This window comes from Malaya genurostris, chromosome 3 (assembly GCF_030247185.1).
Source record: "Malaya genurostris strain Urasoe2022 chromosome 3, Malgen_1.1, whole genome shotgun sequence".
Taxonomy (NCBI): Eukaryota; Metazoa; Arthropoda; class Insecta; order Diptera; family Culicidae; genus Malaya; species Malaya genurostris.
In genome coordinates, this window is record NC_080572.1 from 9,291,645 (window position 1) to 9,311,721 (window position 20,077).

The 20,077-nt window shown below is 37.7% G+C and overlaps 1 protein-coding gene across 1 annotated transcript; it reads left to right on the plus strand.

The window, feature by feature from the left end:
* Nucleotides 1–7,716: 7,716 nt before the first annotated feature.
* Nucleotides 7,717–19,850, plus strand: LOC131435091 (NPC intracellular cholesterol transporter 2 homolog a). The gene is made up of 4 exons (XM_058602603.1): nucleotides 7,717–8,020; nucleotides 8,218–8,337; nucleotides 19,235–19,410; nucleotides 19,467–19,850. Exons 1-4 carry the CDS (start codon nucleotides 7,927–7,929, stop codon nucleotides 19,545–19,547), a joined length of 471 nt encoding a protein of 156 aa, XP_058458586.1. The 5' UTR covers nucleotides 7,717–7,926; the 3' UTR covers nucleotides 19,548–19,850.
* The last annotated feature ends 227 nt before the right edge of the window (nucleotides 19,851–20,077 follow it).

The following is a 20,077-nucleotide window of genomic DNA, read 5'->3' on the forward strand; positions in this document are numbered from 1 at the left end:
TTGAGTAAAATCAAGAAAAGGAGCGCCGGAATTTGTTTTTACGAACACATTGTTGGCATTACTCATACGCTTGCAAAGAGTCTTGCTCCTTAAAACATTTTGGACTTATTTTAAAAGATAATTTCTAACTCTAATTGTGCTCATTTTTGACACCAATTTATTCAGATTGATTCGGGTTACTTCTGCGTTTATTTGACATATTCGGCAACATTTTTTAAACCAAGCGTATCAGTGGCCCTTATTACCGGTATCACTACACGGTGAAAACCAAGGGAAGTGGTTGCGACCCTTATAATCGGTATCACTTCACGGTAGAAATCAAGTGAAGTGAGTGTAGGCCCTTATTACGAAAATCACTTCAGAGAAAAAAGTAGTTACTCGCTTGAGTTTGCCGTTATCCATCTGATAATCTGATCATCACGTCACCAACATTTGGTCGGAAAAAATATTTTGTTCACTATAGTGATCGCTACGCTGTGCGTGGTTTTGATGATATGTTACACACAAGGGTGGCAAAAACTCGCTCATAAGATTTGATTTTTTCTATTCATCAGCTCACCACATGATTTACGATGCAATCCGAAGAATGATGGTAAAGATGAAAATCATCGCTGATTTAAACTAACACACTCTCCTATACAGAGCACCGCTGACATCAAATTATGATGGTATTGATGGTTCTCAGTTTTGATTTCATAGCATTTAACTCTCATTCCTAGTTTTAAAAAGTGAGTACTGAGTTTGGCATCACTTTACCGAGCTACACCGGTGAGTGCATTCTTAAACCACAGAGCTGCCAACACAACCCAGATTTTCGGTTTTGTTTTTGCTGGTACTCAAAACGAACACGAGCATTAATGTACGAAAACAAATGTCGAACCGTAGTGTGATGTATACCATAAACGATTGACTTTCATGTCTCGAGCTAAACACAACTGGCTACTAAAACGAATGCGTTCTCCAGCACGCGAGAACATGTCTTGAGAAATGGATTGAAATGGCATCGATTCGAACATTGGCCGCCCATGGCAACTCTGGTGGGTGGGGAATACAAGCGAGACAGTTTCATAAGAATCTGATTCAATGTGTTGATGTACAAACACATCAAATCACAACTCACAAATCGTCTCTCAGTGGGTTCTAATATTTAACGAGCAGTCAGCGCTCATCTGCTGATTGCTTGACACTACGATGTTGAGACGATGTTTTCTCTATACGAATGGTTACCCAGTTACTCAACTCGTTCAGTGATGCTTTTGAAACTGATTTGCAGGTGAGCTGAACTCGGTGATGATGAAGTACTGAGTTGATTATTGCCAGCCCTGGTTACACACATACATACACAGTCGTACACACACAGACATTTGTCGATCTCGTCAAGCTGAGCCAAATGGTAACGGGTGGCAACTAAAATTTTGGATTTTTTCGAAGCCTGTATGCTCAACAACAAACGAGCTCAGAACGAAGTAAGAGTGTGTATGTGTTAGCTCTCTTTCTCCTCTTCCTGCTAGTATTTTCTGTTTTGTTCATGCTTGCTCAGTTTTGCTCAAAATGCCGTCGAAGCAAGAAGTATTTCACGAGTAAGGATGTCGGAAATTTCGAATTACTCGATTATTTAATAATCGAGTTCAATTTTGAAACTAATCGATTGAAATTTATTCGATTATCTGGGTTATTAATCGATTATTCGATTATACATTCGATTATTACTGTGAGATTTTTTTAATTATTCAATTAGCTCAATAATCGAATATTAGTTTTAAGCTAATCGATTAAATATTACTCGATTATCTGGGTTACTATTCGATTACTCGATTAATCGATCGATATTACGACATCCCTATTCACGAGCGCATTTTACAGTTCTACGAATTGCACAGAAATCTTGGCAAATAGTATACGGTACAACATTTTAAAAGCAAAAATGTTGCGGCTTCGACAGTTTACAATATCTTAAGATGCCCAACAACTGCTCGTAAGGAAGGTAGTGGAAGACCAGCCAAAATTATGGACGCAAAAGGACTTCGTTTTCTTTCTCGTGCCTTCAACAACAAGGATTCACTGAGTCAAAGGGATGCCGCAAAAAAGTACAACTGTTCTCACCAGTACATCTGCAAAACATTGAAAACACTCGGAATAAAGTACCAAAAGAAGACACGACCCCCGGGATATACTGACGCACAGATTTCAACGCTGAATTCCCAATGGTCGATTAAAATTGATTAAAAATTTTTCCGGAAAAAAGTTTTGTTTTGGAAGACGAAAGTTACTTTCCTCTTTCGAAGACGCAATTTCCCGGAAACGATCCATACTACTCAACGGTTAGTTCTACTGTGCATCCGAACATAAAATATAAGTTTAAAAATAAGTTTGAACAGAAAGTGATGCTGTACATTGTCATTTCCGAGAAAGGCATTTCTAAGCCATGGTTCAAGCCATCTGGGTTGGCAATCAATCAAGATGTGTACCAGAACGAATGTTTGTAGAAAGTTTTGATTCCGTTTTTTCAAAAACATCATGCTGATGGACAGTACGTGTTTTGGCCGCATAAAGCGTCATCGCATTGCGCCAAAAAACACAATCGTTCCTGAATACCCATTCGATCCCATTTGTACCCAAAAACCACAACCCGATAAATCTACCTTAGTGTCGCCTAATCGAAGATTTCTTTGGGGTTTTGAGCTCCTTGCTTACAAAAATAACTGGAGAGCCACGAATTGCTAACAGTTGATTGGTAGAATCAAGAGATGCATTCGCAAAGTTGACATGGAGGCCGTACAACGCTCCGGTTCCGACATCAAATGGAAGCTTCGCCGAACATCCGATTACGGACCGTTTTAAAATGTTCACTAATTTTTTTTCAACAATGAACAATGTATCTTTAATTTCAAAAAATCAGATCTTCTCCAAGTATGTTTGTCTTTTTTTGACAGCTTGAGAAAGAAATTCCCAAATTTTAGTTGCCACCCGTGATCTCCAAGACTGTGTTTGAAAGTCGGTTTTTCCAGAAATGCTATTACCTTTCTACAGAGAAAGGTAAAACCATGTTTGGCGCATTGCCGCAAAATGTCAGCTTAGAGAGAAATCAGCCTTCAGTACAGCTACGCCATTGCACGGCATCACATTGAACATGTTTGACATTTCTTTCATCTAACAGTTCGGCTGAAAAGTTCGTATCGTTTAATAGAAACACACATTTTTTTGCGAAAATTCGTTTTTATTATTCAACATAATTGACATCAGAGGCGACACAGCGATTATAGCGATCTTTCAACTTTTCGATACCATTTTTGTAGTACGATTTGTCCTTTGCCTCAAAATAGGCCTCAGTTTCAGCGATTACCTCTTCATTGCTTCTAAATTTTTTACCAGCGAGCATTCTCTTGAGGTCTGAGAACAGGAAAAAGTTACTGGGGGCCAAATCTGGAGAATACGGTGGATCCAAATATTCGTGAATAATATCAACACGTTCCTTTGATATCTTTAGGGTGTCAGCTATCTCGATCAACTTCACTTTACGGTCATTGAAAATCATTTTGTGGATTTTTTTCACGTTTTCATCGGTAACAGCCTCTTTTGGACGTCCACTGCGTTCATCTTCTTCGGTGCTCATATGACCTGTACGAAATTTTGCAAACCACTTACGAATTGTTACTTCGCCCGGTGCAGAGTCTGGATAACACTCATCAAGCCATTTTTTGGTATCGGCGGCACTTTTTTTCATCAAAAAGTAGTGTTTCATCAACACACGAAATTCCTTTTTTTCCATTTTTTCACAATAACAAAAATAGCTTCACTCAAAATGCAATATCTCACAAACTAATAATCGGACAGCTGTCAAATTTATACACGTATCTTTTGAAGGTTTTTTTTTCTCTCGGTGGCCCTGGTTATTGGCACTATATCAAGAAAAAGCTCACTAAAAAGTATGTCGCTTATATCGTTTTCGCTTGATGCCAAACCTAACCCAGTTTCCACGCTAACTGCTGTCAAACTATTTGTTTGAAGCTAAGTTTCAACGTCGTCGTTTCAACGTTGTTGAACTGAAATTGGAGTCAGTTTCGAACCTTGTTTGCTCAAAACCCCGTTACTCAGTGCGAAACCGACACATTTTCGCAAAAAGTGTTTGTTTGATGAAACTACCCTAGGTCTCAAACGGAAATGACGTTATGGTATGTTTATAAAATGTGAAAGCAGGTTATCTTGATAATATGATATCTTCTCGCAAAACTCAATTACCAGTAGCGACACCTGCAATGGACTTAAGTTCAATTCGTTTTTAATTCCTGACAATGTGGAAATTCTATCAGTACATTCAACCATCTCTGTATTATAAAATAAGAATACTTAAAATCAAGGATGGCTTTTATCATATCAAAGAACGTTCACTGGCAACTCTTCACACGACTCAATCAGTGCCATCAAAGAGAAACGGAAATCATCGCAACAACAAAAACCCGGCATGGCTCATTTAACATAGAATCGACAACAGTGCGAAAGCAAATTACTCTCGATGACATTTCTGAGAATCAAAGGTAGCACGCTGCTGTGGGGATCCTCTTTGAAGCAACAAACGGTCGCTTATTCTCGTTTCGCGATCCGATTCTATACTGGCAGTTGAAAATTGCGATAGAATCATTTTACTATTGCCGCTTATTCTAACTATGTACATATTACCAGTAGCGACACCTGCAATGGACTTAAGTTCAATTCGTTTTTAATTCCTGACAATGTGGAAATTCTATCAGTACATTCAACCATCTCTGTATTATAAAATAAGAATACTTAAAATCAAGGATGGCTTTTATCATATCAAAGAACGTTCACTGGCAACTCTTCACACGACTCAATCAGTGCCATCAAAGAGAAACGGAAATCATCGCAACAACAAAAACCCGGCATGGCTCATTTAACATAGAATCGACAACAGTGCGAAAGCAAATTACTCTCGATGACATTTCTGAGAATCAAAGGTAGCACGCTGCTGTGGGGATCCTCTTTGAAGCAACAAACGGTCGCTTATTCTCGTTTCGCGATCCGATTCTATACTGGCAGTTGAAAATTGCGATAGAATCATTTTACTATTGCCGCTTATTCTAACTATGTACATATAACCTTTGTATAAGTTGTGTCTACGAAAATGTCTGTGAATGCTCCACACAAGGGTTTTGAAATATTGCAACCTAGTACGAGAATCATCAAGTTCCCTCTTAGAAAAAAACGTTCAACGGTGGTCCTTCATTGGTCCAATACGATTATTGGTCCAATGAAAGTCCAATCAATCGTTCAACGGGAGACCAACACGGGACCTTCGTTTGCGATTTTGAAACAGACCGTTGAACCGAATGCCATTTTTTCGTTCAACAAACCCGGCAGACAGAGGTCCATTGTTGAGCCATTTTTAACATGAGGATTTGGAGTTTCGTTGGACTAGTTCTACTGCAGAATTTCTGAAGTTTTCTCCAATTATTTGTTTAAACTAACAATACATATCTGCACAATACTTCTACTTCACGTAGAATAACAACAAATTTTCTTTCTATGCAAAGGTAACACTTAATTTTCACACTATATTTGCAAGTGAAAAAACAACAACAAACCGTTCCAGCAAATTGAACGAATATTTCGTGCAATATATCGTTCAACAAGCGCTCAAAGACCAATAAAATAGAACGGCCTGCTGAGAGGGTTGAATCATCAATTCGATTTTCTGCGATAATTGTCAACTTGCGATTCTCTCTTGGGAAATTCCACACAGCACCCTCTCAGCAGGCCGTTCAATTTTTTACACTCTTCTTTAACCACTTGTGCAGTTGTTTATTCGTTTTCATTAGTTTGTTTCGAAATGCGTGGACTTTCAGCAGAACAACGTCGAAAAATTGTGTACCAATGGTGCACAGAACGCGGACTGTCACTGAGAAAAATAGCAAAAATGGAAGGAGTAAATGAAAAAGCCGTGCGAAATGTAATCAGGAAGTTCGGTGAGGATAACACCTTTGAGGATAAACCGAAACCGGGTCGAAAATAGGTCCTGCTAACCCTCAGTTGGATAAACGTATACTGAAGGCATTCGAGCAAAAGAAGGAGGTTTCAGTTCGGGATATGGCCAAAAAAGTGGGCACTTCGAAGTCAAATGTTCTTCGTGCTAAAGAACGTTTGAATCTTCGAACCTATAAGAAGCAGAAACAACCAAAACGTAGTCCGAAACAAGAAGCATCTGTACAATACGATTCTTGCTGGAAATTTGAACTTCATAATCATGGACGACGAAACCTACGTGATACTCGATTACAAATCCTTGCCGGGACCACAATATTATACGGTGCGAGAAGTGCAAGTGTTAAACCAGTCCGAGACATCGATTGAAGTCGAAAAATTTGGTAAGAAAGCTATGGTCTGGCAAGCAATTTGTAGCTGCGGTAAGATTTCGAAACGCTTCAACACCACTGCTTCAATGAACAGCGAAATATACATCAAGGAAAGTTTACAAAAACGACTTCTACCCATGATTCGAAGCCACAAGGATCCTGTTGTCTTCTGGCCATATCTTGCTTCTTGCCACTACTCGAAATCAACGGTAGAATGGTATGCTGCCAAAAATGTCACTTTCGTCCCAAAAGACATGAATCCACCAAATTGCCCACAACTTCGACCAATTGAGGAATTTTGGGCATTAACGATTTTGGGCACATATTAGGAAACATGTCTCGGCAGCCGAAACCATTCAACAGTTCGAAAAAGATTGGAAAAAAGTGTCGCCAAGAAGTCTGCACGGAATTTAATGAGGAACGTTCGCAAGAAGGTGCGCCAGCTAGTCCACAATGGCTAAGTAGCAAATGTTGAGAATAATATTCTGTTTTTGTAGTCTAATATTATCAGTATATCGAATAAAAGTTGAATATCTAACACTTGTGAATTATTTACAGCGAAATCAAAGTGCGTCCATACTTTCTGGAACAGTCTTTAATGAAGCGGCAAAAATTTTTTGCTAAAGAATAAGTGTTTTTGAACAATTTTATTGAACTTTTTCATTTAAACGATTTCTTTAAAAACTAAGTCTGATCAAAATGAATTTAGAATATAGCGTTATAGTTATAGCTTATCTGATATAACATTTGTCTAATTGTTTTCAAATTATATATAACCGCATGTTTTAAGGATGTTGGAATGTATAACTATGTCGCAGTGTCGCGTGGTCGCGAGGGATGAATTATTTATAACAGGAAGCAACCGGAAAAACGAGAGAAATATTTTTTAGGAAAAATAAGCCAGTTGTCAGGTCCATCAATGATTTGATAAAAAAAGTAACGCATCGTAACACCTACAACTTACAAACACGTCATCACGTTACTATGACAGTCTGTACATTAAACCACACACTATTTGGTAACCCAATCCGCGATACACTCGTACAACATCTATTGTCCAACAGATTGGCTTTTACCCCACTCACACTGTTACGGGAACAGAGTCTTTATCAGCGAAATTTGTACACGTTTTCAATTACACCAAAATCGCTGACCCACGGGAATAATAACTGCTGTGATGTATACTTCGTTTATATGACAATTTAGTCCTCTTGTATGTTATTCTGTGGCTTCGGTGTTCTGTAGTTTATTAATTGAACGACGCGACACAGAACTTTGTATGTTTGGCATTGATCATTCTCGCGTGCGCCTCTTATCAATTTTCTGGCAGTTACCATAGTGGCGGAACGTAAACTCCGTATGAGTCAGTCTCAGTGAGCTCGATAGCGAGTTTAGTTAGTTGAACGGTGACAAGCGGTGCATACGGACGGTCCAGTATTTTACGGGAGCAATATTGTCCTGCCGCGGTGCTTTGCAACACAATAGGTCAACGTGTGGACAAAGAAAAAAGATTGCTGCTCGGTTGATAAGCTGTCAGAAATCTGACCCAAAACGCAAAATGTGCAAATCTTTAGCAGTGTCGATGGTCATAGTGTTTCTGGTTTCGATGTTGACCAGTACCCTCGTACAGGGAGCGCAGTTCGAGAATTGCGGTACGCGATAAGTACACACACGTATTTTTTATTCGACTTAAAGTATAATGCCAAATTTATCGATAATTCAAAGAACATCGTAGATTATTTTCGTGCATCTCGGTATTCTATCAAACCATCTGTCGACATGGTTCGGATTTATCTGCTTGTACATCTGGAACTAAAGAATATTTTTCGTTACCATTTCTATTGTTTAGCCGATGAAAACACAATTGGGAATTACAGCTCAGTAGAAGTTTCCAATTGCAATGTCAATGAAGCAGCATGCATACTGAAGCGAAATACAAACGCCACTATCTCCATCACATTCCGGACAGGTGAGTTTCCAACGTAACATCGTCCTACTGTATTGTGATTTGCTGTGAAGAGTTTACTACAAACCATCGACAATTCGATTTCTTCTCGTTTCGTGCTCGGCTCATCAATGCTTAAAGCAGTTCAAATTGAACTGCTATCTCCGCCTAGCAGTTCAATTTAAACCGCTAAGCAGACACAAAGTTTGTACTACACCCAAACCTCCGTTTACGTAAACTTTTTTTACGTTACCTCTTTTTACGTAACTCTTTTTACGACAAAAATTCCAAATAACGTAATTTTTTTTACATTGAAAATACATCGTAAAAAGAGGTTTTTGCATACAATGAAAATCGTTTCCGGCTCATTTATATTCCATGGAAATTAGTATAATATAGGTATTTTCGGAACGGGTTTGATGAGTAGATGTCGGAAAATGATGTTTAAGGTGGTTCTTAATTCCAAGATGGCGACTTCCGGTTTATTGATATTCCTTGAAAACCCTTACAATATGGGTATTTTCGGTACGGGTTTGATGAGTAGATGTTGGAAAATGATATTTGAGGTGATTCTAAATTCCAAGATGGCGACTTCCGGTTTATTGATATTGTTAGTTCTTTTTTGTTCGTTAATTAAAGAAACATCTGAAGGTTTACCACCTTCGTCTTCGATTGTTTTTCCAAGATTGATTTTATTGAAAAGTTCTAAACTTAAACTAACCTACTGCCTGTTCTACGTACATAAAGGTGGAAGGAGCCAGTTACACTACTTTCGTTCAATAACTTGTTAGCAGGAGAGAGGAAAAAGAGAGAGAACATCGATTGGTGCATCAATGCAAAAGAAGGCGATTAAACCTATGGTGCATTACGCAAGGGAAAGAAATTTCGCATCGGCGGATAGTGTGGGAAGTTGGCTTAGCTCGCCGTGTGCTGCATATGTTGCAACACGGCCGGCTAGTATGGGAACTTAATGTGAACCATATTGCTGGCTCTTGGGAAATGTAACGATCGTCAAGTGTTTTTACGACCTGTTACTAATTTGGATGCATGGTACTTGAAGGATAAAGGATGTAAGGATTTGTGTTTGGGATTTTAGTGCATGTTCGGTTTTGGTTTATGATCTGTGATCAGAGAAGGATTGGTTAGAGATCGTGTGAATGCTGGAATGTGGGGAAGTATTTTGTTTGGGTTAGTCGGGTCAATATTATCATGCTACAATATTCCTTGAAAACCCTTACAATATGGATATTTTCGAAACGGGTTTGATGAGTAGATGTCGGAAAACGATGTTTGAGGTGGTTCTGGATACCAAGATGGAGACTTCCGGCTAATTGATATTCCTTGAAAACTCTTACAATATGGATATTTTCGGAACAGGTTTGATGAGTAGATGTCGGAAAATGATGTTTGAGGTGGTTCTGAAAACCAAGATGGCGACTTCCGGTGCATTGATATTCCTTGAAAACCCTTACAATATGGGTATTTTCGGAACGGGTTTGACAAAGTAGATGTCGGAAAACGATGGTTGAGATGGTTCTGAATTCCGAGATGGCGACTTCCGGTTTATTGATATTTCTTGAAACCCCTTACAATATGGGTATTTTTGGAGCTGGTTTGGTGCATATTGCGTAGAAAATAATGGTTGAATATTAGTGGATTGCTGATCGTATCCTATATTGTATTAATATTTTCGAAATGGGAAGAGTCGTTTAAAACCTACTATGTTGTGCCTCTAAAAATCACGTGATATACTGTGAGTCCTAGTGTTTCACTCTGTACTCCAGTACTTTCACACTTGATGAATACAAAATTTATTGTAATCCGTCCAATGTAATGTAATGTAATGTAAAATTATATTGGCTATATTTTGCAAATATTATTTAATTTAATTCTCAATTTATTGAATAACTGAGGTTTTCATTGTTTAAGTCATAGTCCTCCATTGATACCTTCCACTATCTATATATGTAACACATGGTGACTGGTAACAGGTGTTACACCCGAAAGGAGGTGATAGTAAACCTATTTTGTTTTAGCCAAATATCAATTTGATTATTGTGTTTACTCTCTAATACGGTCGTCGACGTTTCAAACATATACAGAACGCTTTTGGATGGAAAACTGTGGTTATTTAAAAATAGAACTAAAATGTCTTAGTTCATCATTCATCGAGCTGAGTTGAATGATATAAAGGGTGATTTTTTAAGAGCTTGAGAACTTTTTTAAACAATAAAACGCATAAAATTTGCAAAATCTCATCGGTTCTTTATTTTAAACGTTAGATTGGTACATGACATTTACTTTTTGAAGATAATTTCATTTAAATGTTGACCGCGGCTGCGTCTTAGGTGGTCCATTCGGAAAGTCCAATTTTGGGCAACTTTTTCGAGCATTTCGGCCGGAATAGCCCGAATTTCTTCGGAAATGTTGTCTTCCAAAGCTGGAATAGTTACTGGCTTATTTCTGTAGACTTTAGACTTGACGTAGCCCCACAAAAAATAGTCTAAAGGCGTCAAATCGCATGATCTTGGTGGCCAACTTACCGGTCCATTTCTTGAGATGAATTGTTCTCCGAAGTTTTCCCTCAAAATGGCCATAGAATCGCGAGCTGTGTGGCATGTAGCGCCATCTTGTTGAAACCACATGTCAACCAAGTTCAGTTCTTCCATTTTTGACAACAAAAAGTTTGTTAGCATCGAACGATAGCGATCGCCATTCACTGTAACGTTGCGTCCAACAGCATCTTTGAAAAAATACGGTCCAATGATTCCACCAGCGTACAAACCACACCAAACAGTGCATTTTTCGGGATGCATGGGCAGTTCTTGAACGGCTTCTGGTTGCTCTTCACTCCAAATGCGGCAATTTTGCTTATTTACGTAGCCATTCAACCAGAAATGAGCCTCATCGCTGAACAAAATTTGTCGATAAAAAAGCGGATTTTCCGAATGGACCACCTAAGACGCAGCCGCGGTCAACATTTAAATGAAATTATCTTCAAAAAGTAAATGTCATGTACCAATCTAACGTTTAAAATAAAGAACCGATGAGATTTTGCAAATTTTATGCGTTTTATTGTTTAAAAAAGTTCTCAAGCTCTTAAAAAATCACCCTTTATAACGATAAGTGTCTCCGAGCTTTAAACAAATTTTTATTTTCATTCAAATCTATATTTTTTCTATAGAGAAATGCAAAAATAATGGAATTTACTCGACTCAACAGTGATCAAAATCGAAATAGATGTTTAATTTGGTTGACAGTGCCAAACCATATGATGTACGTTTTCTTAAATCAGTCAGTCTAAACCGGAGCTTTATTGTTTAAGTGTTGGAAATATACTTGTGAGATTGTTTTATGCCTCACCGCCTTTATAACAGGAATTCGAGTCAAAATTTTGAAAAAAAAATCACTTTTTGTGTACTATTAAATCCGTAAAGAATATTGAAACATTTGCAAAAAACCTGCCGGTTGATTAAAATATGCAGCTAAATATTAGAAAACTTTAGAATTGAAAACAGTTTTGTTAAATGTGCAAAAAAAAATAAAATTTTTGTACTAACTTTTCTCATGGCGCGACCGATTTCCACAAAGTGATTCAAATGGTCTAATAGTTCATTACAAACTTTCTCAACTTCATCTGGATCCGACTTCCAGTTCGAAAATAATAGGGTAAAGTGTGTCAGAAAAAATGTGCACTATTTTTGTTTCAAATGTTTCGCGTATGAAAGTGCGTCGCCATATGCCATTATATTTGTATCTTAAGCGTGCCATGCTAATATGGACCGATTTGAGCATAAGAATGAATAACAGTTCAGGTATTGAAATCAGTCAACGAAAACGAAAATAACAGTTTTAACAGCAGTTCAAAACTTGAATCTATTCAAATAAATCATATTTACCACAATACTGAAAATAAAATATTAAATTTTCTTTCACCAAAGAATGAACCTCAAAATATTTACATCGAAGCATTTTCATCAATTTATATATTTGTTTGACAATTCGATTGTAAGTGTCAAGCTAATATTATATTGAATTTGGAATAAAATTCCTGAAGTTTAGTTTAAACAACTTTCTTCCTAATATTGACTCGTAAAATCCATTCCAAAAGTAACAATATTATAAAATATTCGACAGTAAGTCATAATTACTCAAACAACGTTTAATAAGGGCTGTTCTTTAAACTCGTTCCGAAAACATTCGTTTTGCTACGGGTTTCGAGAAACACCATCTTGGATTTTGAAATGACTTTAAACATCATTTTCCGACATCTACTCACCATACCCGTTCCAAAAATACCCATATTGTAAGGGTTTTCAAGGAATATCAATAAACCGGAAGTCGCCATCTTGGAAATTTATGCTGCGTAGAACATCCTTTTCCTGTAAATACTCGTAATTTTCGTTCCATAACGATCCAATATATTATACATATCTAATAACACATATACATAAGGAAAACTTTTTTTACGTTGAAAATTCCAAATAACGTAAACTTTTTTTACGTCGAAAATTCCATATAACGTAAACTTTTGTGCAGTATAGGCTTTTAAAAAAAAGCTCTTTTTTGAAAACGCGAAATTTCAAAAAATCATATCTCGAAAAATCCACGTACCATATTGAAATAAAAAAGTACGTGTCGAATATTTTCGAGTTCTTTACCGAAAAAAAATAGTTAGATGAAAAAAAGATTTTGGGTGGAATGCCCCATATATATTGGCACTTGACATACTAACTTCACCTCCAGCTCGATTCAGCATCTCATTTTCACTCTAAGCCCAAGACTTCATTTTATTTCTCATTTATCCTACAATCGAAGAGCATTGACATTCTCAGCTAGTAATGTTAAAAACAACTACAGCTCGAATTCATAGCATCGGTGGGAGAGATTCACGGTTGTTCTTAATAGGATAATAACTTTTATGTTCCACGGTCAAATCAGTTGCATCAGTGTAAAAGATTTCATCAAATCACGACAATAGCCGTCAATTTTCTGCTTCAGTTAACTAACGCTGGCTAGGCGGTTCGTGGTCACGTTGGTATCATCCATGTCCGTCCGGCATTCAAATCGAGCTTATGTCATGCATTGTTGAACTGTCTAATTCTAGATTAACCAATGTTACCACAGCGAAAAGTAAATTGATAAATGAATACAATTCAAAGTACGGAACTATATTAATTACGGAGAGATTTGAGAACATATCGGACTTTCGCAAACAAATTATGACTTTTAGACAAAAGGATTACGAATGTATTTCATATGTTTGCCATCGGGGAGACTTTTAAAACAGAGTTTCATGAAATTCACAGAAAAGTTCGGATGAATTTCATAGCTTTCGTTTTGAGACAATCTTTATTGGGTTTTAAATGACATATAAAGAAACTGTTGAAAATTATTTTGAAAATATTTTATGAATAAACCTATCCATGCTGTCTCATCACATCACAAATATTTCCGAGGCTATGATAGTATGATGAATCCTGAAAAAAATGAGCGATTTTTATCTTCGCATAACAGATTCAAAGTTTATGTGAAATCAATGTGATACACGTAATGTAAAATGGAATTAAAAGTTCGTGTCATTCGATTTGGTAGTGTAATAAAGGGTGTTATCAAAAATTGACCAAACAAAAATCGTTTAAGCTTTGTGGAAAATCAAATCTTTTTCAAGTTTCGTTCCTTCAAAAGAAAGACAAGACATTCACTTAAGTATCCTTGGTCACTTTCCTCTTCGCAGAACACTAATTCTCCTAGAATTGGTTCCGGTTGATGATAACCTAATATTCACGTCCTTGGGTAAGATGTACGCGGTATACCACTCCATGGCCTTTTTGCGTTATTGTATGGTACAAAATCCTACAAAAAAGAACGAAACGATTATGTTACTTGAGAAAAGGATTCCTGAACTTGTGTGTCGCTCTTCGAGTTCCTTTCACGCGATATGTCAGCTTAACTTGTTTGAAAATCTTTGCTACCTTTCCTTTTTCAGTTGCCGTATAGTTGCCCCTATTTTGCAATTCGATCGAATCGGAATATTTCGATTAAATGTAAAAATTATTGTCCTGCATCGCGAACGGGTGATTTTTTTGTATGGAAAACTCGAACTCGATCGCAATAAAGAATCAATGAAAGATCATTGATCAAATCCAATCAAAGGAGACGGGTAAAGCGTGATGGGATAGTCGATGCCTTTCACCTGGGTTCGCTTCCCAACTCCGCAACTTCCCAACTAGGGTCAGAAAGATTTTCCGGTCCGAAGAGGCGAATGACCCTAAGGTATTAATATGAGCATAAAGAAAACCGGATGAAATTTAAGTTATTCCTTCACGAGTTTTTGAACTTTTTATCGAACGCTCTTCATCAAGTTCCGGACAAGTCTTGCAACGCATTTTTTGCACGCTTGAGCCCAAATTTTTTTAAACTCCTGCATGTTCCCAGCTGCCTAACCAGTCTTCTTGAAGACCCTCTTCACGATTGCCAGTAACGTTTGATGGGTCGAAGCTGAGGGCAATTTGGTGGATTGATATTTTTCTGAACGAAATTTATACCCTTTTCCCCAAGCCAATTGAAAGTGGTTTTGGTATAGTGAGCCGACGCTAAATCTAGCCAAAACAGTGGAGGTGTACTATGCTGCTTATATAAAGGCAGCAATCTTTTCTGGAGACACTCAGATCAATACATTTCTGCATTTATAGTTCCGGTAGTGTAAAAAATGGTTGACTTCAAACCACAGGAACAAATTGCTTGCCATACCAGTACCTTTCGACCGAGTTTCTCAACTTGAATCGATCTGTCCGCATCGCTCACATCCTCCCCAATGACGACAGTAAAGTATTGTGGACATGGAAGGGTTTTTGTGTCCTCTTTTACATAAGTCTCATCGTCCATCAAAACGCATGCATCCGGACACTGCAAAAGATGCGAATACAATTTCCGGGCCCTTGTTGCTGCTTGCTTCTTCTGTTTTACACTTTGTTTTGAGATTTTCTGCTTCTTGTAGGTCTTTAGGTGATTTCGCCTCTTGATACGCTGGACCATTCCGACACTCGTTCCTGCTGTTTTGGATAAATCACGTATTGACATTGATTTGTTCTTCATGATTAGAGATACAACTTTCTGGTCCAGTTTCGGGTTGGAAGAACTGGGTTTTCTGCCTCTTCCTGTTAGCTCATCCTAAGAATAATGTTCCCCAAACTCATTAATTATGTTTTTAACGTCGGCATGATGAATTCCAAACCGCTTCGCCAATTTTCGCATAGTAATACCCTTCTCACTTAGCCATGTGTCCAGAACTTGAATTTCCACTTCCTTTTCAATACGCGACATTTTGAAAACGCTAAATTTCAACCGCACAAACAAGTAAAGAATCGAAAGCTGACAGCCAAACGCACAACATGCTGCGATCTGAGCATAAAAAACCATCATAAATACATGCGTACAACACAAATGTATGTGGATAGCTTATTTTCGATATACTCCTTAAAACCTCTGTAATTGGAACAAAAAAAAGATTTCATCCAAATATTTCGATTCGATCGAGATACAGAATAAGGGTGAATATTTATGTCCAAGACCCTGTTTACGAGGGTTGTTAGTTATGGATTTAACCTAAAAATGAAAACAGAATTATATTTGATCGGAAAATTGTTTTATTGTTTTTCAAAATATTCCACTAGATGATCAATAAACTTTTGCATACGCTTGAACCAATTATCATAACATTTATTCCACTCTTCTTGAGGTACACCCAAAACATGGTTTCTTAACGTTTCAATAGCTTCTTCAGGGGTACTGAATCGCTATCCACGCAGGTTATTTTTCACGGATGGGAACAAACAGAAGTCGTTAGGTATCGTTGGGACTACACGGTGGGTGGCCCATCAATTCGACGTTTTGGGTGCTCAACTAGTCAGTTGTTTGAACCGTTGTGTGAGAGCTTGCATTATCATGATGAAGAGTTATTTTGCGTCTTGCGTTTAGTTTTTTTGCATTATGCGTTATGCACGGAATGCAAAAGAACGCATGTTCGAGTCCTGTCTCTGAGCGTTTCTTTTTCCAATAAATCATCTTTAATTGCAAAAAACTGAACTTAGTTATGGCGGCTTTACGTTAAATAAACTAAAAATTAATAAATCGCCTTGCCTTTGTTTTTCTTTGTTTGGTAAACAAATGGTGGTATACCAATCAAAATTGACGATCCTCTAAAGCAACAGTAGCGATATGTCCGTTTATACCGAACAAACAAGCAATTATTTTCTTTAAAGTGCTTCGAGTGCGAATAACTTTTGTTGAATTTGGTTCTTCTTGGAACACCCATACAGTCGACTGCTGTTTAGTTTCAGGCTCATATGAGTAAATCCATGTTTTGTCACCTGTGTAGATGTTATACACCAAATTTGAAGCACCACGATTGATTTTTTTCGAGTTTGTTTTGAGCGATTGTTACATTATGTGCGATCCAACGTGAACAAATTTTTTCATGGCTAAGGAAAAGTAAACAAAGAGAAACTATTATTTGCACGAGATATAAGCTTTTCACAATAATGCCCAAGGTTGCCTCCATTTCACGGTACGTTACATGGCGATCTCCCGCTCCCGTTTAATTCGTGCTTCCGTGCTGCTTGACTCTTGCCGGAAGTCTGGCAGAATGCCGGAAAAAATGGCCACATACAAGTGGGCTTACATTATCAGATTGTTCACAGCATCGAAATTTTCTGGCGAAACAACCTATTTTGAACGACCTACTTGGAATTCATCGGCAAGCGAACTACGACCACGATTCCTTATACCAGTTTTTTACAGTCGCATAGGATGGAGCTACACTGCCAAAAGTCGAACTAAGTTGATTGAAGCACTCTTGTCTTGATGATCCACGACGAAAATCGTAATAAATCATTGCATGAAAGTATTCACGACACAATTTCATTTTTTTGCTGAGGTAAAATTTTCAACTCAATTTTTTTTTGCGCCCAAGTCATCTTTCCGTAGATGGAGTTCAGCTTTGTTTTTTTTCTCACTAAATCAACGATGAAGGCGGCATCTCTTATTTTGCCACGGTCGTTAAATTTCCTCGGTACGCCACTGATGGTAATGGTTAAACATGTCAAACTTTATTGTGTACACGTCAGATCCACCGGGCACCACTTAGTGTTGCCAAGGGTAAATACATAAGTAACAACCTACGTAGAAGCAATTTCAACGTATAGGTTTTACCATCCAATTAAATTAAAATATTCAACACTGATATTCTATCCTAGAATTCAGGATTCATTTTCCAATTTCACGATCAAAATTAGGGTCCAGATTACCAGTTCCAGGTCCGGAATTCTGTTGTTCAGGTGCAGAATTCAGCTTGGAAATTCATCTCCAGAATTCATGTTCTAGTTCAAAATTCATCCATGTATCTAGCATACATCTTGTTCCAAGTTCATATCCAGATCTTGGGTCTTAACCCGGGACCAAACTTACGAGGAAACGGACCAGTAATATGGTAAGACTATTTTTACGTTTCGCGTTTAGCTCAGCTGTGCGTCAGCAGTTTATGTCGAACTGCTAACACCAAGTCTGTAGTCAGCCTCGCGGTTACTCGTCATTTCACCATTTGAATAGTAGAACAATGTGTTTAAATATTGAGTCGGTCATTGGTAATCTCTTCTTCTTTCTACTTCGAAGCGAATGACAACTCCTGAATGAGGACTAGTTTCTTTGACTATATACCTAATTTTGACGGTTTTTTAAACGTCCATAATATAAGTAAATGTGAGGAAATGTGAGAAACGGGGTAAAGTGTTGAGTTGGTGGTAACTCATTGCGCCATCTACCATAGACAGTGTGAACTTTATTGAGAAAGTAGCGTGATGTAAACTAAAACTGAAACAAACGTATCCCCAGCCAGCCATTCTAGTTTTATTTATTCGAACAGTTCTACTGTCAAATTTAAAACTGGTATACGTTGCCGTTCTACGATTAAGACGCTGCTGAAGCTACCAGTTTTTCTTGTTATAATTTCCAGATTCAAATTTTAAAACTGGCATAAATTATGCATCTAGAGCTGGAACACACCTATAACCTAATCTGTACGGGACCGCAGCAGGCCAGCACTCAATGCTCCGTTGATAATCAAAAGAGGTCGTGCACCAAAACTTTCCTAATGAGGAAATTGTAAGGGCATATTCAGGAGTGTTCTAGTTCTAGATGCATAATTTATGTCAGTTTTAAAATTTAAATCTAGAAATTATGACAAAATAAACTCTCACCCCCAGCAGCGTTTTACCTGTGTTTCAAATATAGAAAAAATAGAACGGCAATGTATACCAGTTTTTAATTTGACAGTAGAACTGGTCGAATAAATAAAACTAAAACGGATTGCTGGGGATACGTTTGTTTCAGTTTCATTTGCATTATAGACCACCCATATGAATCTTGCAGCTGCTGAATTTGCTCTAACGCTTGTCACATCTGATTCAGACTTGGAAAATAAGTATCTTCATTTATTTTCATCTTTTTTTTTAACTTAACATGCATTAGGAACCTTGAGAGACAACAATAAATTACTTTTAATCACACGTCCATGGGGAGAAGTGAACATTTTCGTCTACTGTTGTAATGGTGATAGATTATCGAATTACGCGCTCATTATATTGTTACTATTCATTTGTCGACCGAAGAAAAACTACAACTTTTTAATGAATAAATTTGATTCGACAGTATATGAAAAACCATTAGGAGCCCCACTTTGCCTCGCATTCCCCTACATTGAAGAAAATGTCCCGCCTACTATGATCTGCATCGCAGACAACAGGCACCTTTTCAAGATGGATACGGATTTCCTGTGAAACTATCAACGAGTGAATACGTTGTATCGTGTTAGTACGCTGAAAATTCGAGTATACTTTTAATAGGTATTATTTCTATTCCGCAGATGAGGATCTAACGCAACTTAAAGCCGTGGTTCACGGCATTATTTTGGGCATGGAAGTTCCGTTCAAGCTTCCAAATGATAACGGCTGTGTAAACAGTGGTCTCGAATGTCCCCTGTCGAAAGACACCGATTACAAATACACCACCACATTACCGGTGCTGAAACAATATCCTAAGGTAAGTTTTGATCTTTCTTAAAATAGTACTGAATTACTTAACACTCCTGTTTGCAGGTTTCTGTCGACGTCAAATGGGAACTGAAAGACGGTGATCGGGACGTCGTATGTGTGAAAATTCCTGCCAAAATACAGTAACTTCCAGACCAGACATAATCTTAACAGTCAACTGATTCAAGAAGCCAAAAAATGACACTTCACGGAACAGAACTAGAGATACCCGATAGTAAATTAAATTAGATTAAATTACTACCCTCAATGGTCATTCAATTTGTTCTGCCATGAAGAAAAGTGCTTGCATGAGTAACTTAATGTTATCTTTTCTACTACACTTTACTCATTGCAAAACCGTCGTAGGCAATGTTCTATAGGATGTGCTGACTCAATTCCGAATAAAAGACAGCAAAGCCGATGCCGCGTGACTGGAAATTGTATTTTTAACTCAACCGTCGTTCTTTTTTATTCGAATCTTCCGGTCTTCGGTGAGGTCTGCTACCAAATTGGCTTATAATTGCGAAACTGTGACAATGTAAAGAACTATGCTCCGACAGCCGCCGCAACAGACATTGTCACAATGAGAGGGTATTGCGTTGTCGTATGAGTGTGACTGTAGTCTAGATAATCACCCTGAATCTGTATTTCGTTCGAATCGGATTGTTTCGATCGAA